General features: G+C 42.2%; 1 protein-coding gene across 1 annotated transcript; it reads right to left on the bottom strand.

The window, feature by feature from the left end:
• Window positions 1-15,420: 15,420 nt before the first annotated feature.
• LOC147466142 (protein LHCP TRANSLOCATION DEFECT-like) lies at window positions 15,421-17,350 on the bottom strand. The gene is made up of 2 exons (XM_086524320.1): window positions 17,064-17,350; window positions 15,421-15,869 (listed from the first exon to the last, which is right to left on the bottom strand). The coding sequence occupies exons 1-2, from the start codon at window positions 17,316-17,318 to the stop codon at window positions 15,621-15,623; spliced, it is 504 nt and encodes a 167-aa protein (XP_086380446.1). The 5' UTR covers window positions 17,319-17,350; the 3' UTR covers window positions 15,421-15,620.
• Window positions 17,351-18,326: the final 976 nt, after the last annotated feature.

Here is an 18,326-nt window from a genome sequence, read left to right on the forward strand (position 1 = left end):
TGACGTGGCCCTTCTTGCCGCAGTTCCAACATTCAAGAACTGACTTTGTGCGTGACTTGCTCCGCCTTGAGCGATCATGACCCTTTTGGTTTTTGAACCTCTCCTTAGGCCTTCCTCTTGTTTCCACTGATAGTGCAGCACTTGATGATTCTCCTGTGCTTCTCCTTCGCATTTCCTCGCTTAGGAGAACACCCACAACATCATCAAACTTAAGAGTATTTGTGCCAGAGATAGAATTACTTACAGCCATCACAAGGCTGTCCCAACTATCCGGTAGAGATGATAGTATAAGAAGAGCTCGCACTTCATCATCGAAATTGATTTTCATTGATCGAAGTTGACTTATGTTTGTGTTAAAGTCATTCAGGTGTTCTGCAACTGAACCATTCTCTGCCATCTTTAGATTGAACAAGCGCTTCATAAGAAATACCTTATTGGATGCCGATGGTTTCTCGTAGAAGTCGTCAAGTGACTTCATCAAGTCCTCCGTGGTCTTCATCTCCGAAACATTGAAGGCCACCATTGACGCCAAGCTTAACCGGATTGTTCCCAGTGCCTTTCGATCAAGGACAATCCATGCTTCATCTGCCATTGTTGCAGGCTTCTTCGCAAGACCGCCTAGTGGCAAATAGAGGTCCTTCTGGTAGAGATAGTCTTCAATCTGCATCTTCCAATGTTGGTAGTTTTTTCCGTTGAACTTCTCAATCTTGAGCTTCCCTTCCTCCGCCATAACTCCCACTCAATTCAAGGAATCCTTTCCTTGAGATAATTTGGCTACGAGCAAACCTTGCTCTGATACCAATTGTTAGGAAATAAGACGTAGCTAAATAGATAATTGAGTAGATTACTTAATGGAGAGAGACAGATTTATATACACGAGATTATAGAGTAGAGAGAGAGAGAGAGAGAGAGAGTACACACGATATACGTGGTTCACCCAATGTGGGCTACGTCCACGGGAAAGCAGCCACTCAATGGCTTTAGTACTTCAAAACAAGAAGTAGTTTACAAAGGGATTATACCCTTAATGGAGCTCCCGCTTTGCTTCACTCTCACTACCTCACACTCACCTTGTTGCATCAACTTCACACTATGAAATGTGTGTAGAAATGGCCTCCTTTTATAGGCCAAAAGGGTTGCCCTCTCTTATGAGAGACAGCCATGTGTAGCCGCCCTTGTGCGAATAAGTCCAAATCGGACCCTCCAATCCGCCCATGTGTGGCCGCCCTTGAGAAGACAAGTCCGCTTTTGAATTCGACCACCGGCCACCGGCCATTGACTTCCGACCACCGGCCACCTGACCGGTTGTTTTCCGACCACTTTCCGGCCGACGTCCTGCCATAATATTCCGGCGAAAAAGAATATTCCGGCGAAAAAAAATCTCAGGGGCCTCCGCCCCCGAGGCCTTTAAAGTTGCCCTTGATTCTTGTCCGTGAAAATTTTGGTTTCCAGTGAGTGATTTTCCTTCACGCACGATGGCTTCTCCTCATAATGGGGGCCTTACAAATGTGCGCTTTTACCACAGAAAATTACAAGGGTAAATCAGGCTCCATACTTAACAAGGGTAAATTACAAGGGTAAATCAGGCTCCATACTTAACAGCAAGGACTCTATCTTATCTAGGAAGGTTTTTTTTTTTTTAAACTTTGGCAAAGCTGTCCTACACTTGATTACACACTCACTTACTATTCGGGAAGTTCATCTACTTTTGGAATGGGACCTCATTCTTACAAACATTGTACAAATATAACTCTAAGACTGAGGTGTTTTTGTACTTATCTTTTTGTTTTTCCAAAGCCAGGTGTCTTTTGAATGTAAAAGTTCAATTATGTCGTATTATTTATGATTAAAACAACTACACACACATCCTATACATAAGGTTTTTCTTTCTTGAAAAACCAGGATGCTGGCTTTGGAAACTAATTCCGAAATTTAGCTCTAGATTGGACCCACAATCTATAATCCCTTGACTGGTTGACTGTTGTTAGGTGGTCCTTTATAGACTCTTTTTCTGGTCTCCTGCTCACGGCTATTATAGTCTTTGACTTTGCCGGTTTAAGGATCGCAAGCCCAAACTACAGTAACTGTTTTTGTTCATATCTGAAATGTTCCTTTTCAGGACCACATACCCTCAAGAAAGACAGCCCTCATGAGTATTAAACACAGCCCCAAGAATCATGCAAAGATTCTTGAATAGATTAAGTTGTACCTTAATTACCATAAACCAAAGAATGCTTTGGCAATTAGAACCAGACCTTTCCTTTTTAGGAAAGCCAAAGATTGTATTACTTACTACGGTAAGAAAAAATAACCTCACTACACTTTTTTGGAAATATTGCAGACTCTTGCTCTCTCACAAGGATTGGAATTTCCCTCTGAGCCCCTTTCAGTTGCCACATCTCTTGTCCTCAGATGTATTAACAGCTTGGATGCCTCTCAACTAATATATGACATGGGAGGACAATGATAATTAATGGAATTTATGGGTTTGTGGTAGTTTGTGGTCTGTGTGATAATGAGTGCATCGAGTTATGTGTCTGTAGCTGTTTTAATCCTAAATAATAAGACATAATTGAACTTTTACATTCAAAAGACAGCTGGCTTTGGAAAAATGAAAAGATAAGTACAAAAACAACTCAGTCTTAGAATTTTTTTTGTACAATGCTTGTAAGAATGAGGTCCCATTCTAGTAAACAGATAGTAGCTGAACTTCCCGAATAGTAAGTGAGTGTGTAATCCAATGTAGGAAAACTTTGCCAAAGTTTTAAAAAAAACCTTCCGAGATAAGATAGAGCCCTTACCTGCATCCATCCAAACAAGACAACAATTCAGTTAACCTTGGATGTGTTTTAAAGGTATCAATGGACTATACCAATTGTTATCCATGTCCATCTTACAAACTTTTTTTTAACTTTACAAGCTTAGCCCATAGTATTTTTTTGAAAAATTTATTTTTCTCTCATTTTCTTTAAAAGAATCCCAGTTTCTAATAAAAAGAGTATCATTTTGATTAGAAGGCCATCACCCCTTCTAATCCAAGTGTCTGAATCGCCCCCCTTCAATAGTTTTATCAGTTATGAAAGCTCCACTAAATGAAGTTTTAAAAAAAATCATTTATGGTCTTTATAAAGTATCAAGCTTGTTAAAACTTGTTTTAAGGTTAGGTACCCATCTTTGTACATCATTTACCATATACTTCTCTAAGCAATCCAAGTAACAAGGAGCGCTGCTAAAAGCCAGGCTTTCTTCGAACCAAGAAGTCTTTTAAGGAAAAAGATATACCATGTTTAAAGTGCTAGTATCATAACAATATCCAAAGCTATAACTGAAGCAACATCTGCCCGAGTGAATGCAAAAAACTGTAATGTAAAACCTCACCTTACTAATGTAGAGACCAAGAACTGCCATAGTATGCAACCAGGTACAACACCTTAATGATCCGTGTGTATTCTTTTACAAAACAGTGCGCAATAAGACACAAGAAATATCACCACCCATGTATGTAACCACCCAATCACAATTAGTGCGCAGTAAACACCTCCAAACCATGTAAGTACCCATAGCTATCCAATAATCAAGGCCAGTCAAGGAATCTTATTGATGGTGCTCTAAAACTTATGTAAAAATGCCATAGTATTAAGTAAAACGCATTTTGATGCTCAGTGAGCCCCCAAGGTAGGGTCGATTATTGCAGTAGAGTATTTGCCAAGCTCAGTAAACCGGCAGCAAAATTCCTTTCAAAATCCAATGTAAAAGTAAAGCAACCCCTCTCTTTTCTGCTCACTTTTCCAACTTTACCATCAATGAACAACCATGGTTTAACCAATCATAGAGCCATAACCCATGTAATGAGGCACAAGTTAGCTAGCAGTCTGCAAACAAATTAGTGCGCACATATGTTTGTACCCATAACCATGGGAAAAAACCATAACCAGACAAGTGGTCCAACCTCCAAAAAGGAAGGTTTACACGATGATACAGAAGCCAATTTTTAACCACAACAATAGACAGTACGTTGTATCAAAAAGACCTCCCAATACGGCATCATTAAGAGAAAAAACACAACAGAGATCAGAACCCCAATATTGGGGTTAAATCATTGCGGAAAATATAACCCATTGTAACTTTTTGTGATGTCAAAAAATCCCCACAATGTACCATGCCTTCTGACGCAGCAAAAACATATTGCCATACAGTAGGTGTGAAAAAGAGATTCTGACCTGTGTTATTTGAGTTGAGAGCTCCATGCTTTGATGTAGTAGAGATAGAATCACGTAGTCACTTTTCCTTATGCAAAATAACAGAGCACAAACAAAGCTAAGTGAGGGGCAGAGATGCGCCCTCACCTTTTAAATAGAGGAAGGAGGGCGGTCGCCATGTTGCATGCTAGTTTCCATGAGTGGGGAGATTCACAGCAGGGATGGTGAGGCCGCCTACGAGGTGTAATGAAGAGGCAACCCAAATGCACTCATGGTTGGGTAAGCCCGAGGTAGTAGCACGGTGTAGTACTTAAGTTATTTTCAAAGGCTATGCCCCATTGTGGAGATATTATGCGGTAAATTTCAGTAGAATCCCAAGCGTTTAAGCAGACTCGGAATTTGTTAAAAAGGGCGGTTGTTTAAAGTGTGTGTGTGTGTGTGTGAGTGAGATACCCATCAAGGGAAGAAAAAAACCCTACCCCAACACGTCCCTTTAGATGGGCTAAGTCCCATGTGTTGACTTTTTTTTGAAGTGAGACAATTTGAAATTAAGCTAGGAGTTCTAAAGTAACACTGTGTGTGTGTGTGTGTGTGTGTGTGTGTGTGTGTGTGTGTGTGTGCCCGCCTTAACCCAGGCACCAAACACAATGAGTCGCTAGTAGGCCCATTGTGAATGGGCCTACTACCTTATTAGAGAAATCAGATTATCTTTTTTAAAGTGTAACTTAGGCAAGTCATGCTGAGTAAGAGTTTGAAAGATTAAGCAGACTATTTGTTTTCTATTAAAGCCATTGTGGCAATATTTTGCTATTAGCATTTTTATATCTGCCTAGGCAAGGAGACTGGTGGAAGAGGAGTAGATGATTAAATACAGTAGGCTGATACAAGTGTTGATTGCTGCTTTGTGAGGCCTATTGCTTTTCTTCTTGATGAATTCCAAAGGTGGCAGTTTCAAAAGATCTATTTTCCACATATATTTAAGGTCGTATTCTCCAACAGAAAAAATATGAAGGGAGATAGACACGTTAAGGAACTGTACCAAAGTACAAAAGGCCCCGTTGGGTGTTATGAAATTATGTAAAGAAGTAGGTTCAATCTTTAGACAGTGGGGATAAATCAAGTCTATTTCTTTGAGGAATGTTTTATCGTTGATGCTTACTAAGTCATCCATATATCTGTAAGTATGAGTGAACAGTGAGAGTTTATCCTTCCTATATGCCATGGCTTGAAGAAACCATTTTTACTCGAAGAAGGCTAGGTAAATATTACACATAAGTGGAGAGCATGAGAATCCCATGGGGATGCCTAAGCATTGGTTGAAATAGAGTCCACCAAAAACTATGGTACAATTATTAAGTAACCACGAAATGTAGAGACAAAGCTTCTCTTCATTGAAGTGTAGGGGGTGTACCGAGTGAGTCTTTTTAATCCACCTAGGTTTTTTGGAAAGAGAAATGTAAAAAAGATTCTTCTTTCTTGCATTGGAGAAAGCCATCTTAATCACCTTGGCTAGAACAGTCTTAAGGCCAAGATCCCCATCAAGGGGGATGTTTTCATAGCATTGTGTGATATCTACTATAAAAATGTGGAAGGTTTGTTGAGGGAGGTTAAGTGAGACCTCCGTAGAGTTTTTTGTTAGCCAAAAGCGGTTGTACTGTACTTGTAGGAAGTCGTGGCAAATTTTTGGTTTAGTGGCACAAATAAGTTCTAACTCAGCTAGTATAAGGTCAAGGCAAAGAGTGATATCCTTGGTGACATCAGTAAAGATACCATTGGAAGCATCAGATATCCATATGAACTTGTGCTTATGTATTTTATAGGTGGGAAACAATACAGGTAGTTTAGTGTTCTGTACAAAATACCATTGGAAGCATCAAATATCCATCTGAACTTGTGCTTATGTATTTTATAGGTAGGAAACAATACATGTAGTTTAGTGTTCTGTACAAAATAGCTTAGGTTCCCTAAGTGTTTTGAGATGTTATTAGTAACTGTTTGTAGTGAAGAGTTAATTCTACAAAATTCCTTTCTAGACACCCAATCGCGGGCAGCATTCCAAGCAAGGGTTTTGCAAATAAGAGTGGGACACTTAGAGCTTTTTTCAAGCCCCGATTATAAACCATTTATTAGAAATAGTTTGAAAATCAAGAGCAAGCGGTGATGTAAGGCAGGATTCATCAGAGGCTAACCATTTTCTAGGAATTTGTGATATTTTTTGAAAGCAGCATTCTTTCACAATTTTAGTTAAGTCTGGTAGGACTGTCATCTCTAGTTGGAGAGCACTGACAAGGTCAGTGAGGCAGCTTAGTACCGCTGATAGAGCAAGGTAAGGGTTTTTGGGAAAGTTAGGTATATGATTGAGCCCGTTGGCCAAGATTCTACGTACTTTAATATTTTCAATAATGCTAAGATCACAAGTACAAACATGCCTGCCATATGTATCAAAGTTCCTACAAAATGTGGTAAATTGATAGCATGTACATTTGGGCATAGATTCCTGCCGAAGAAAATCATCACAGGTTGTTGATACTTCCATCCAATAAGTATATTATCGAGTAATTTGTGATTGCCAAAAAGAAGGTCGAAGCACTCATAAAAAAAGGTTTTTAGGTTGTATCCAATCGAGAAGCACATTGTGGAAGAGACAGTGTATGTAGACATAACCTTTGTTAGGAGCCACTTTGTTGAGAGTTTTTCTGCTGCAAGGGCTTGTAGTAACCTGCAATATCAGCAAGGGTTACAATTCAAGGCAATTCCTGATGGAGGAGTTCCTGTCTCTTTCCCTACTGTAGCTACAGGCCTTCCCCCGGTTAGAGGATGAGCTAGGAGTTAAAAAAGAAGTAAAGGAGTTGGGGATAGTCTGAGAGTTGGGTCTTTTCACAGTAGGGGAGTCATCATCATCAATACATGGTTTGAGTAAGCTAGTGATAATCTTAACGCCTTTGTAGTTATCATAAGTAGTAAGGTAGATCCCAAGCACATCAGACTTTTGTTCTTTTAAGATATCCAGCATTAATCCACGGAAAATGTTAAAGGCAATCTGAGCAATTACTATTTGTCTAGCTTGGCCACCCACCAACTAAGAGCAAATAAGAGGGGTGAAAATCCACTGGTTTTTCTGGGAAGAGTAGGTCAAGAGGGGATGTCACTCTTTATTAGACTGCTATTGGATACCTTATTTATATATGTAATATGAGGCCGGATATTCAATTTGCAGTCTCACAGGTCAATAGATTATGCATAGCCCAAGGTCTAAGCATTGGCAGGCTGTTAAAATTATCTTTCGCTACTTGAGTGACACTTTATATCTTGGGTTGTTTTCTCCCAAGGGGAGATCATTGCCACCAGATTTGCATGCTTTTTCGGACTTAGATTAAGCTGGTTGTTATGACACACGAGTGTCCACAAGTCGTTTCTATTTCATGCTCGATAGTTCATGCTTATTATGGTTGAGTAAGAAATAACCTATTGTGGCCATTTCTAGTTGTGAGGCCGAGTACAGTGTTGTCTACACATCTACTTTTGAGTTTGTATAGCTCAAACGCCTTAGGGCTGATTTTGGTGTTGGACAGAACACTGCAAACATAATCTATATTGACCGTCAAAGCGCATTGGCAATTGCAAGGAACCTAGTTTTTCATGCCTGCACAAAGCACATTGAGGTACATTATCACTATGCTAGGAAGGGAGCGACTCTCAACAAGAGAGATCAGCTTGGCTTATGTGCCAACAACCTTGTAGATATCTTCATAAAGGCATTGCCTTGTGAGAAGTTCAAAGCTTTCCACAAAGCTTTGGGCATGCTTTCTTTTGTGGATTGATCATGTCCTTAGGTCCTTAGGGCATGGCACTTCCTTATACACTATGTGCCAACTCTCATTCATCGCATCACTCCCAAGAGGATTTGTTACCATATATATGGTAGTGATGTGTGTGAACACACTTAGCAACGTCGAGGCATTATTTCCCTCACTAAGAGGGTTCTTTCCCTTGTGTATTGTATATACATCCATCACTCTACATCTACCTTATCTTTCTATTTGGGCACTAAGCAATACACTCTTTGTTGTGTGCCTCAAGCTCCTTCATCTTCGCAAGTTGTGTGTCCCTACAACCCTAATTATAACAATAATTTTAAAATTTTACATAAATAAGAGAGACCGAAAAGGACACTTATTTAGGGGTCAGTATCACATAGGGGAGCCTCTCCATCTCTCCGAATCCCATCTCTCTCTCTCAATTACTCAGTCTTATATCTACATTATCTATGTGCTGAAATTCTGATTTACAAAGCTAAAAATTATTGTTTTGTTGTCCCACACCACATGGACACTAGGCCAGCCAATTACAATGGCCATGTGAATTTCTCTTTGTAATTTCACATTCTAGTCCTTGGCATGGCCATGTTGGGCGTATCGTGCAATCAACATGTTTCGGGAGACTACATTTCGGATAGACAGCTCTTTAAGAACTTTCTGTGCTTTTCTAAGGGCTTGGCATACAAATCGAACAAAGCATTGGGAAGCACATCATGTTTCTCCTGCAACCCGTGTGAAGGTCTTGTGTAAGGCCACATGTCTTCAAGGTGCAAGCATAGGCGAGTGCATTTGGCAAAAGGCTCCTTTGCCTTCGGCATAAATAGCCTAGAGCTTTCTGGCCACAACCACGTTGGGCATATCCTACAATCAACGCATTCGAAGAGACTACACGCTGAACAAAAAGCTCATCAAGAACTTTATGTGCTTTTGTAAGGGCATCCCATTTGACATACATATCTATCAAAGCATTGCTAGACATCATGTTTCTCCAGCAGCCCCTCATCTCATCATGAATTCTCTCAACCATGTGAAGGTCTTGCAAAAGGCCACATGCCTTCAAGGTGCAAGCATAGGTGATTGCATTTGACAAAAGGTCTTCCCTTTGCATTCGACAAAACAGCCCAAGGCTTCCTTTCCACACCTTGGGTGTATCTTGCAATCAACACGTTCCAAGAGACAACAATTTGGACAGAAAGCTCATCAAAAACTGTGTGCTTTTGTAAGAACACCACATTTGACACACATCGACCTAGTGGTAAAGGTGAGGGGCTCTAAACGCACCCACTATGGTTCAATCCATGAGACATGCGGGGTGGGCGAAATCCCGTAAAACTAGTCGAAGCGAAGCTTTGAATGGTTACCAAAAAAAAAACACCACAATTGACACACATCAACCAAAGCATTGCTAAGCACTGCATGTTTCTCCGGCAGCTCCTGATCTCATCGTGAATTCTCACCCATGTGAGGGTCTTGCATAATGCCACATGCCTTCAAGGTGCACGCATAGGTCACTGCATTCGGCAAAAAGACCTTCCCTCTGCATTCAATTAAAACAACAGCTTCCTTCCCATAGACATGTTGGGCATATCCTACAATTGATGCATTCCAAGGGACGACATTTTGAACAAAAAGCTCATCGATAACTTTAATGCTTTCGTAAGGCACCACATTTTACATACACGGCCAACGCATCCCCTAACACATCATGTTTCTCCAGCAGCCCGTGATCTCATCGTGAATTCTGTCCCCCATGTGAGGGTCTTACATAAGGCAATATGGCTTCAAGGTGCGAGCATAGACGACTGCATTTGGCCAAAGGCCTTCCCTTCGCACTCGGTTAGAACAGCCCAAAGCTTGCTTGCCAACATCAATGTTGGGCATATCCTGCAATTGACGGGTTCCAAGAGACGACAATCAAGAACTGTATGTGCTTTCGTAAGGGCACCACATTCGACATACATGACGACTAAAGCATTGCCAAGCACATCACTCCAGCAGCCCCTAATCTCATCGTGAATTCTGTCACCCATGTGGGTCTTGCATAAGGCCACATGACTTGAAGGTGCAAGCATATGCGATTGCATTTGGCAAAAGGCCTTTCCTTCGGATTCGGTTAAAACAGCCCAAAGCTTCATTCCCAACAACAATGTTGGGCGTATCCTGCAATCGACATGTTCCAATAGACGACATTAATAGAAAGCTCATTAAGAACTTTGTGGTTTCATAAGGGCACCATATTTGACATACGTATTGCATCGCCAAAGCACAACACCAGCAGCCCCTAATCTCATTGTGAATTCTGTCACCCATGTGAGGGTCTTGCATAAAGCCACGTGCCTTCAAGGTGCAAGCATAGGCGATTACATTTGACAAAAGGACTCCACTTCGCATTCAATTAAACAAGCCTAGAGCTTCCACCCCACAGCCAGGTTGGACACATCTTTGCAAAGCACAACATGTTTCTCCAGCAACCCCTGATCTCATCATGCATACTCTCACCCATGTGACAATCTTGCATAAGGCCACATGCCATCAAGGATAGGCGATTGCATTTGGTGAAAGGCTTTGCCTTCGCATTCGGTTAAAACAGCCCAAAGCTTCCTTCCCACAGCCATGTTGGGCATATCCTGTAATCGACGCATTTCAAGAGACGACATTTTGAACAGAAAGCTCATCAAGAACTCTGTGCTTTCATGAGGGCACCAGATTTGACATACATAGCGACCAAAGCATCAACAAGCGGAGCATGTTTCTCCATCATCCCCTGATCTCATCGTGAATTCTGTCACCCATGTGAGGGTCGCATGCAAGGTGCAAGCATAGGCGATTGCCTTTGGCAAAAGGCCTTCCCTTCGCATTCAGTAAAAAACAGCCCAGAGCTTCCTTCCCACAACCATGTTGGGCATATCCTGCAATCGACGCATTCCAAGAGACGTCATTTTGAGCAGAAAGTTCTTAAAGAACTTTATGTGCTTTCGTAAAGGCACCACATGTGACATATATATCTCGACCAAAGCATTGCCAAGAGCAGCATGTTCTTATGTTATCATGAATTTTGTCACCCATGTGAGGGTCTTGCATAAGGCCACATGCCTTCAAGGAGCAAGTATAGGTGATTGCATTTAACAAAAGGCCTCCCCTTCGCATTCGATTAAAACAGCACAAAGCCTCACTTCCCAATATCACAAGTTAGTGGCGTGGCAACCTAGAGGGTTAAGGTTTTTAAACCTAATCCTCCAAACTTAAGGAGTATGGCCAAGGGGCTTCAATCCTAATAAAGCAAAGCATACAAACTGCTGACGTGGCTGGCTGATAGGCCAACACAAATCACGGATCTGTTGCTTACATGGCACCCTGCCTGTAAAACGTGGGGAGTTATTGACATGACAACAATGTACGGACAGCAAGCAGTTAGCACAAGCTTTTGGGGCCGGTAGCTTTTAGACCAGGTGCTTTTGGATCTGATGTTTTTGGGGGCTCTGCTTTTAGGCATCCCATGTAGTTTATAAGGAGCCTTAGGGCCCACTCTCCTGTAGAGAATCTGGGCGTAGTTGCAAAGAGTTGGACCCTCAGGAATTGTACCTTCTTGATTTCTAATCAAGAAAGAAATACCGAAAGGGGCACCAGTCTTTGAGGCCAATGCATCTGGAAGCGGAACTACTCCGCTTCGTGTTGACTCTCTCTTCCCCCTCTCTCGCTATTCAAGTTTAGTTCAGTTGTTGCAGTTTCTATTCGTGTGTTGCTATTGATTTCTCACTTGGAGTGTCCAAGCCTATAACACCCAACATGGCAGTCTCTACGTTCATCATTGTCGTCACTGCCAACATCCCTACGATCATCATGCTGTCTATAAGTCCTTCAATGATTGCATCCTTGTGGCTACAATCCCTTCTATTATAAAATTTCATCCTCTCTGTGATGATCTCTTTGTCTTTCATATGTCTCTCATGTCTACCCCGATCTCCATCATCGTGTCGATCGTGTCTATTGCGATCTCCGTCATCTCTTATGCGACTTCTGCCTTGGTGTCAACTGTTGTGTTCGCTTCTACTAACATGTCTACCATCACCATTACTTTTGTGTTGTTCCTCTTCTTTCAGCTTAGCCTCACGCTCAAGCTCTTTTTGCAGATCTTTGATTCTCCCTCTGCCATGAGAGACAGAAAGCCCAGGGAAGGCTGAATCAATGCTTAGTTTTATGTTTCTTCTCGTGCCAAACACATGCATGAGCTGCTTAAAAGAATGTGTATGGCAAGCGAGGCTCCTGGCCATGCGATTTGTGGTTAGGGCAATGGCCGAGATCATGCCAAGTGGCCACCCCCAGGCTCAAGTTACAAAGAAACCTCATTAGGCTTACCAAGTACAAATTTCCTCACGCTGCATGTTCCTAAGGGATTTGTATTCCCTTGTTGATGGCTCCAATCATGCACATGCTTTGAGGATGCACACATAGGTCAAGTTCCATCCGAAAGGATTACCTCAAGCTGCATCTGTTCGAAATAGTAAAGAACACCACACTGAGCATACACATCCACAGGAGCTCCACCCAGTACAGCATGATGCGTCAACAACCATTGTCTCAATATCTCATCTTGGATTTGCGCTCCCTTGTGGATGGCTCCAATGATAGTACAGGCTTTGAGAATGCACACAGACATCACTTCATCTCGAAGGGTTTTAGCATCCATGCTGGCCATGCATTCCCCTGTAAATGGTCCAATCATAGCACCCGCTCTGAGGATGCACACATAGGTCACTTCATCTAGAAGGATAGTAGCATGCATGCTGGACATGCGTTCCAATCATAGCTTTCCAAGACCAATCGTGTCGATTTGGTTGCTCATCAGACACTTTCTGAGCAACTTCCAAGCTTCTACAATTGGCATACAGATCTATTAGTCAATTCTGTGTAGCTGCATATGAATAAAAGGCAATGACATCTCGATGAGCAAGAGACTCAAACACGCCCTTCGCTTCTGGTAATCTACCGCATTTGTTGTCCATGTCCATGAGCATTCCCTGCGATTATTGCACCATATGCAATCACGTCTCAATGAGCCAGAGACTCAAAACACCCTCTTTGCTACAGATAAACTACCACATTTTTAGAGCATAAGTGATTTCATTTTGTGAGAAGCCCTCACTTTGCATCTCCTGAAAAAGCCCAGAGCTGGTTTTGTTGGGAATTACCTGTAATCCATGCATTCCAGGAGACAACATATACCTAGATGAATCCAGGATAAGCCCAGATTCACCCTTGAAGGAAAGTGCAAGGTATAGACCCATGGTAGTCACCCACAAGACGATATAACCATCAGCTCCATCATGCATAGTATTGACTAAATACCACGACATCCCCACTAACGTCGTCAGTGCCCAATAGTGGGCATTACCTGTAATCCATGCATTCCAGGAGACAACATCCCAGATACAGCAAGTATTGCTTGTTCCTTTATATGATGAGGACAGAGCTTTTGGCTTTTGGCGCACACATCAATCAAAGCACTGTCAACATGACATGTTTTCTGAATAAGAGAGAGGCCCTCACTTCACTTCTATTGAATCCAACCCATAGCTTCTTGGCCTGGGCCCTGTTTACCATGACTTGCACTCAATGCACTCCATGAGACAACACCAGAGACAGGACTTCCACAGTGCAGCAATGACATGGAGTTGCATCCTCTGCATCACCCAAAACAGTGCAAAGCATCCATCAGTAGCCCTTGCAAAAAGCTCTGTTTCTACTGAATACAAACCATAATTTCTTGGCCCCTCCCTCTTGCTATGGGTTGCAATAAGCAATAGCAGCATGTTTTCTTCCTGCTCTCACCACGTCCAGATCATCTGTCACTCTTGGTCACAAGATTGTCTCACTTTTAACAGCCGTCAGCTTGTCGCTTTTCATACATTTGTTAATAGCATTGCTTTTAAACATTTTCAATCACTTTTATGACATGCAAAACGTGTTGGGCCAGCATTGATGAAAACACCTTCAAGTAATCAAGGTAACAAACATCAATGAAGGCATCTCCAAATGCTGCAGGTCTTAGTGAAGCACAAAAATGAAAGAGTGCACGTTCTTTTCATTCATTGATAGTGGGGTTTCTCATTCTTCAAAGTTCATACAGTATATCAACATCGCATCACAATGCATTGCAAAAGAATAGACGAGCATCAACACATCTCTTTAAACAACAAAGTGTACTCCTTCCCTTGCTTTGCTACTAGGAGGAGGAAGCATAGATGTTAACATCACTGAAGCTATTTGCAATGTCGAGATAGCATCATGACGCTGACACTTTTCACCTTAATCCCTACTTGCAGAGGGACATACCAACTCATAGTTGTTCACCAGTCTATTTGCAATGGGTACATAGCACAATGAGCTCAACAAAGAATTTTTTATCTCACATTAATCAACAAGTTTTGTCCATGCCAACTGATCCAAAGAGACCCTCTTTGGCACTTTTTGGCATTAGCAAAAGTCCGTGTGTTTCATAATGTTTGACTTCTTCAATGCTTGTAAATTCTCTTCCTCAATGCTTGTAAATTCACCTACTGCATCCCTCCTTTAATGGACATGCTTGCTTCTGCACCACACTGAATGCTTCAATGTCATTAACCCTCTTCTCCACTAGCGACATGCTTCAAGCCTTCAAGGCAAGCAGTGTGCATGATAATGGGGAAGAGGGAGGGCGGGAAGGAGATTTACTACTCATGCCGGTCTCTCTGTTTCCTTCTTTTGGCTACTTTTGCGACGTGCTCCAAGCCTTCAAGGCAAGCAATGTGCAAGGAGATTTACTACTCGTGCCGGTCTCTCTGTTTCCTTCTTTTGGCTACTTTTGCGACGTGCTTCAAGCCTTCAAGGCAAGCAATGTGCATGATAATGAGGAAAGAGGGAGGGTGGGAAGAAGGAGGCTTTACTACTCGTGCCGGTCTCTCTGTTTTCTTCTTTTGGCTCCAAAAGAAGCTATTCTCTCCATACACCCATATGGTGCCGATCCAAGAGGGGCAAGTACAACTGTAATACAAAGCAAGCCCGCTGGAAAAATTTGAAACAGCTAGCCACAATGGCTGACTGAAAAAACAGCTGAAGGAAAAAGCCTCTCCTAGAATAAGTAAAACGTGCCCTACCCACATAGAGTAGAGAGAGTACCTCCCAGCAACCTCTGAAAGATAGTCACCTCAAATAGTAGCAGCAGACAGTCAATGATCTCCGAGCAGCGCTTGCAACGCGAGGCCAACAATCGATGACAGTGGTAGATAGAGGCAACAATCCACGGGCCCCATTGTCTTCAAGTTTCTTTTGCAATTAGATTGTCAATAATGCCTGCACCCACTAGTCAAACCATGGTCCCAACAAAAACAATCATAACAAATTTTCAAAAGGATATGCTAGACAAATTGGCAACCAACAGGAGTTAACATCTTATGTTGCAAAGCAAAGAATTGTATGTGTTTCCAAAGCATTGGAGTATACAATAGAGAGGCTTCCATGAGCTGTCAGCTACACGTCTATGGCTCTCATTACAAGTAACGAGAAAGTAAAATTTTAAGCCTGCAAAATTATGGTCGAGAAAAATATGGACTAACAAGAAGAGAAGTCATTTCGACAATGACATTATCAGAGTCCTAATTTGATCATCTTGGGCTCGGTCCAAAGCAGTCCTTCCCTCGACATCTGTCACGTCATACTTAGCTCCTGCTTTCATTAACTCTTGAATTTTGGGTTTGTCGCCCTCTGATGCCGCCAACAGGAGTAAGATGTCCACCGGATGGATACCTTTGCTCAAGAGGGCCTCCATCTTGTCATAAGTACCTTCAGTAGCCAGCATCCCCATGTAATTAAAATACTGCACAAAACAGGGAGGATCAGAAACAATGCCATAAACTAGTGACCAAGAGTGAGTGAGAGCCTGGTGTAGGGGATGCTCCCCTACACACACACCCCGCCATTGATCATTACTAAGATGCAAGGCAGAATCACCGTCCATAATGAGATCAGGCACTAACAAAGTATTAGATAGCAACAATACACATACCCAACACTGAAGATCAAAAGAACAAATTGACTAGTTGCAACTCAAACAAAAAACTCGGGTGAGATGATACATGAATGGCCACCACTATGACAAGAATATCCTCAAATTAACCTAACGTATAATCAACAAATCCTCGCAAGCAAAAGCCATATTTACATTAATGTGAGACACACCCTTGCCTTGAGGGCGCCTTATATATGTCGAACGACCAAAGATAAAGGTGGCACATAGTTTAGCGCACAAAACAGGAGGCTTTCTTTCCTTCATTACCATTCAAAGTGATCAATCTACATGGCAAGGTCATGTAGCCTGGAGGGAAAAGATGGCACATTCAAACATTTCCAACTTCCATTTTGATAGGTATCATGGGGCCCTCCAACCGAGCCACGGGTGAGGGAGGGTCACCGGAACTGAACTGTGATGTGTGTGAAACTGTGTGGTGTGTGACTAACCTCCCACCTAGGCACCAGTATGTGCATGTCTCATTTGCATGCAATATCCTATGACGCCAGTTGAGAATGTGTCTTCATTCAAATGGCTTCTCCATGTCCAGCAAACTTGGACAGACAGCGGTTAAGATGAAGTGATGATACCTTTGATTTACATTTTCAAATAGTCTAGAATTTTATACTCATTAAGCAGCTTGTGCATAAATGCTATGGTAGAGAACCTTCTTGTCCCAACCCAACTCTAGCTACCCATGTTCCACATTCTCAAAGCATTATTTCAGCTTTCACAACTCTCATATGAGGATGTCCATTCCTGGCTTCAAAATGCAAATACCCTACCAACAATACAATAGAGCACCGTACACAGGAAGCATGCATTCCATGGCATGATAGGTGCAAGACAACGTATCATCTCAGACTAAGATAAAAGTATGATGATCTCAAAAGTGAAAAAATACGCCATGGAAATTAGCAGCATTGATTACCAAAAAAGAAAATGCCAAGAATGAACAAGCAGGTAGGGAGCACATTCTTAAGACATGGACAGGGCTCTCACTTGTTCGACGTCATCCCTGTCGAAATCGTTGCGTCCCTGGCTGCCGTAAATGCCAGCCTTCTCAGAGTCCGTGCCGAATTTGAACCAGGCTATGGTGCGTGCGCTGGAGGGAGGACAAAGCAGCCGCAGCTGAGAGAGGCCCTTCCTTCCTAAGGCAGCTCGCTGGAAGGTCCTGTTGTGAGGGCAGGGCGGATGACATCTCGAGCTCGCAGCTATGGCTACCGGCGAGCAGGAAATAATGCACGGTGAAGCCATGCCTTTCTATCCACTTTGGTTTCAGGGAAAAATCATGTTAGTAAGTGTTGAGTTGGCCGTAAGTGTTGAGTTCGAGCCCCATAAAAATCATGTTAGTAAGTGTTGAGTTGCCCGTAAGTGTTGAGTCCGAACCCCATAAAAATACCATGGCCTTAGAGGAGGAGGAAGGATACTTTTGGCAACCTTCATAAGGGCTTAGTAAAGCATTCAACTCTTCGGAGCTAGTATGGACCGTTGGATAAAGCTTGCCAATTAGTGCCACATGAGAAGTTAATGATGGAAAGCTCTCTTTTTTTGTTCAATTTCTTATAACAGAGGCATGAACTAAGCCCCCAACAAGGCCACTTCTCTGAAACTTCGAGCAGAGAGAAAGGCACTTCAAATATTTAACGTGCAATAGAGAGGTTCTTCTCACTCACGTTAAAAGAGGAGGTCTGGCAAACAACACTTGACGTTGGGGCAATAGAATAGATGTTAGGAGTGCAAACAACTTATGTTTATCGCAAGAAGTGCTGATGTAGGTGAGGAAGTGAACTATGTCAACCTTGCAAACGTGGATGAACTTGTGGAGCATATGTGAAGTGGCCTTCTATAATGTTGGCCAAGAAAATGTGGACCCCTGAAGAGTGTCAAAGATGTAGAATCCATGGGTGTTGCTGAATAATGAGCGCAAACAAGCAAGGGGATTTTAGTGGCCAAACAAAGAACCCTTCTTATCAAATATGGCTCTTGGAGAAGTGTTCCTCACAGGGAGACTTCTTTCTAGCTTAGTTTCATCAGCTTCACGAATAGCTCTTAGAGAAACTTAATGTGGTTGTGTCACCTCTTGCTATTGTGATGTCATTTAGGAGTCCTCAAACTTACCTCATATTTTCTATGTTCGAATTTGCTTATAAAAGTGTAGAGATCACTTTATTTATGTTGATAGTGTGTGTGAGATTCACCAATGGCTCTTAGAGCAACTTAACGTGGTTGTGTCACCTCTTGTTATTGTGATGTCATTTCAAA

This window comes from Adiantum capillus-veneris, chromosome 1, assembly GCF_014529385.1.
Source record: "Adiantum capillus-veneris isolate H3 chromosome 1, ASM1452938v2, whole genome shotgun sequence".
Lineage (NCBI taxonomy): Eukaryota > Viridiplantae > Streptophyta > Polypodiopsida > Polypodiales > Pteridaceae > Adiantum > Adiantum capillus-veneris.

Excerpts from the sequence above, each read along its gene's own strand:
- LOC147466142 (XM_086524320.1), bottom strand. The coding sequence starts at position 17,318 with ATGGCTTCACCGTGCATTATTTCCTGCTCGCCGGTAGCCATAGCTGCG. Across the intron at positions 15,870-17,063 it reads ACAGGGATGACGTCGAACAA|TATTTTAATTACATGGGGAT; the intron begins GTGAGAGCCCTG and ends TGTTTTGTGCAG.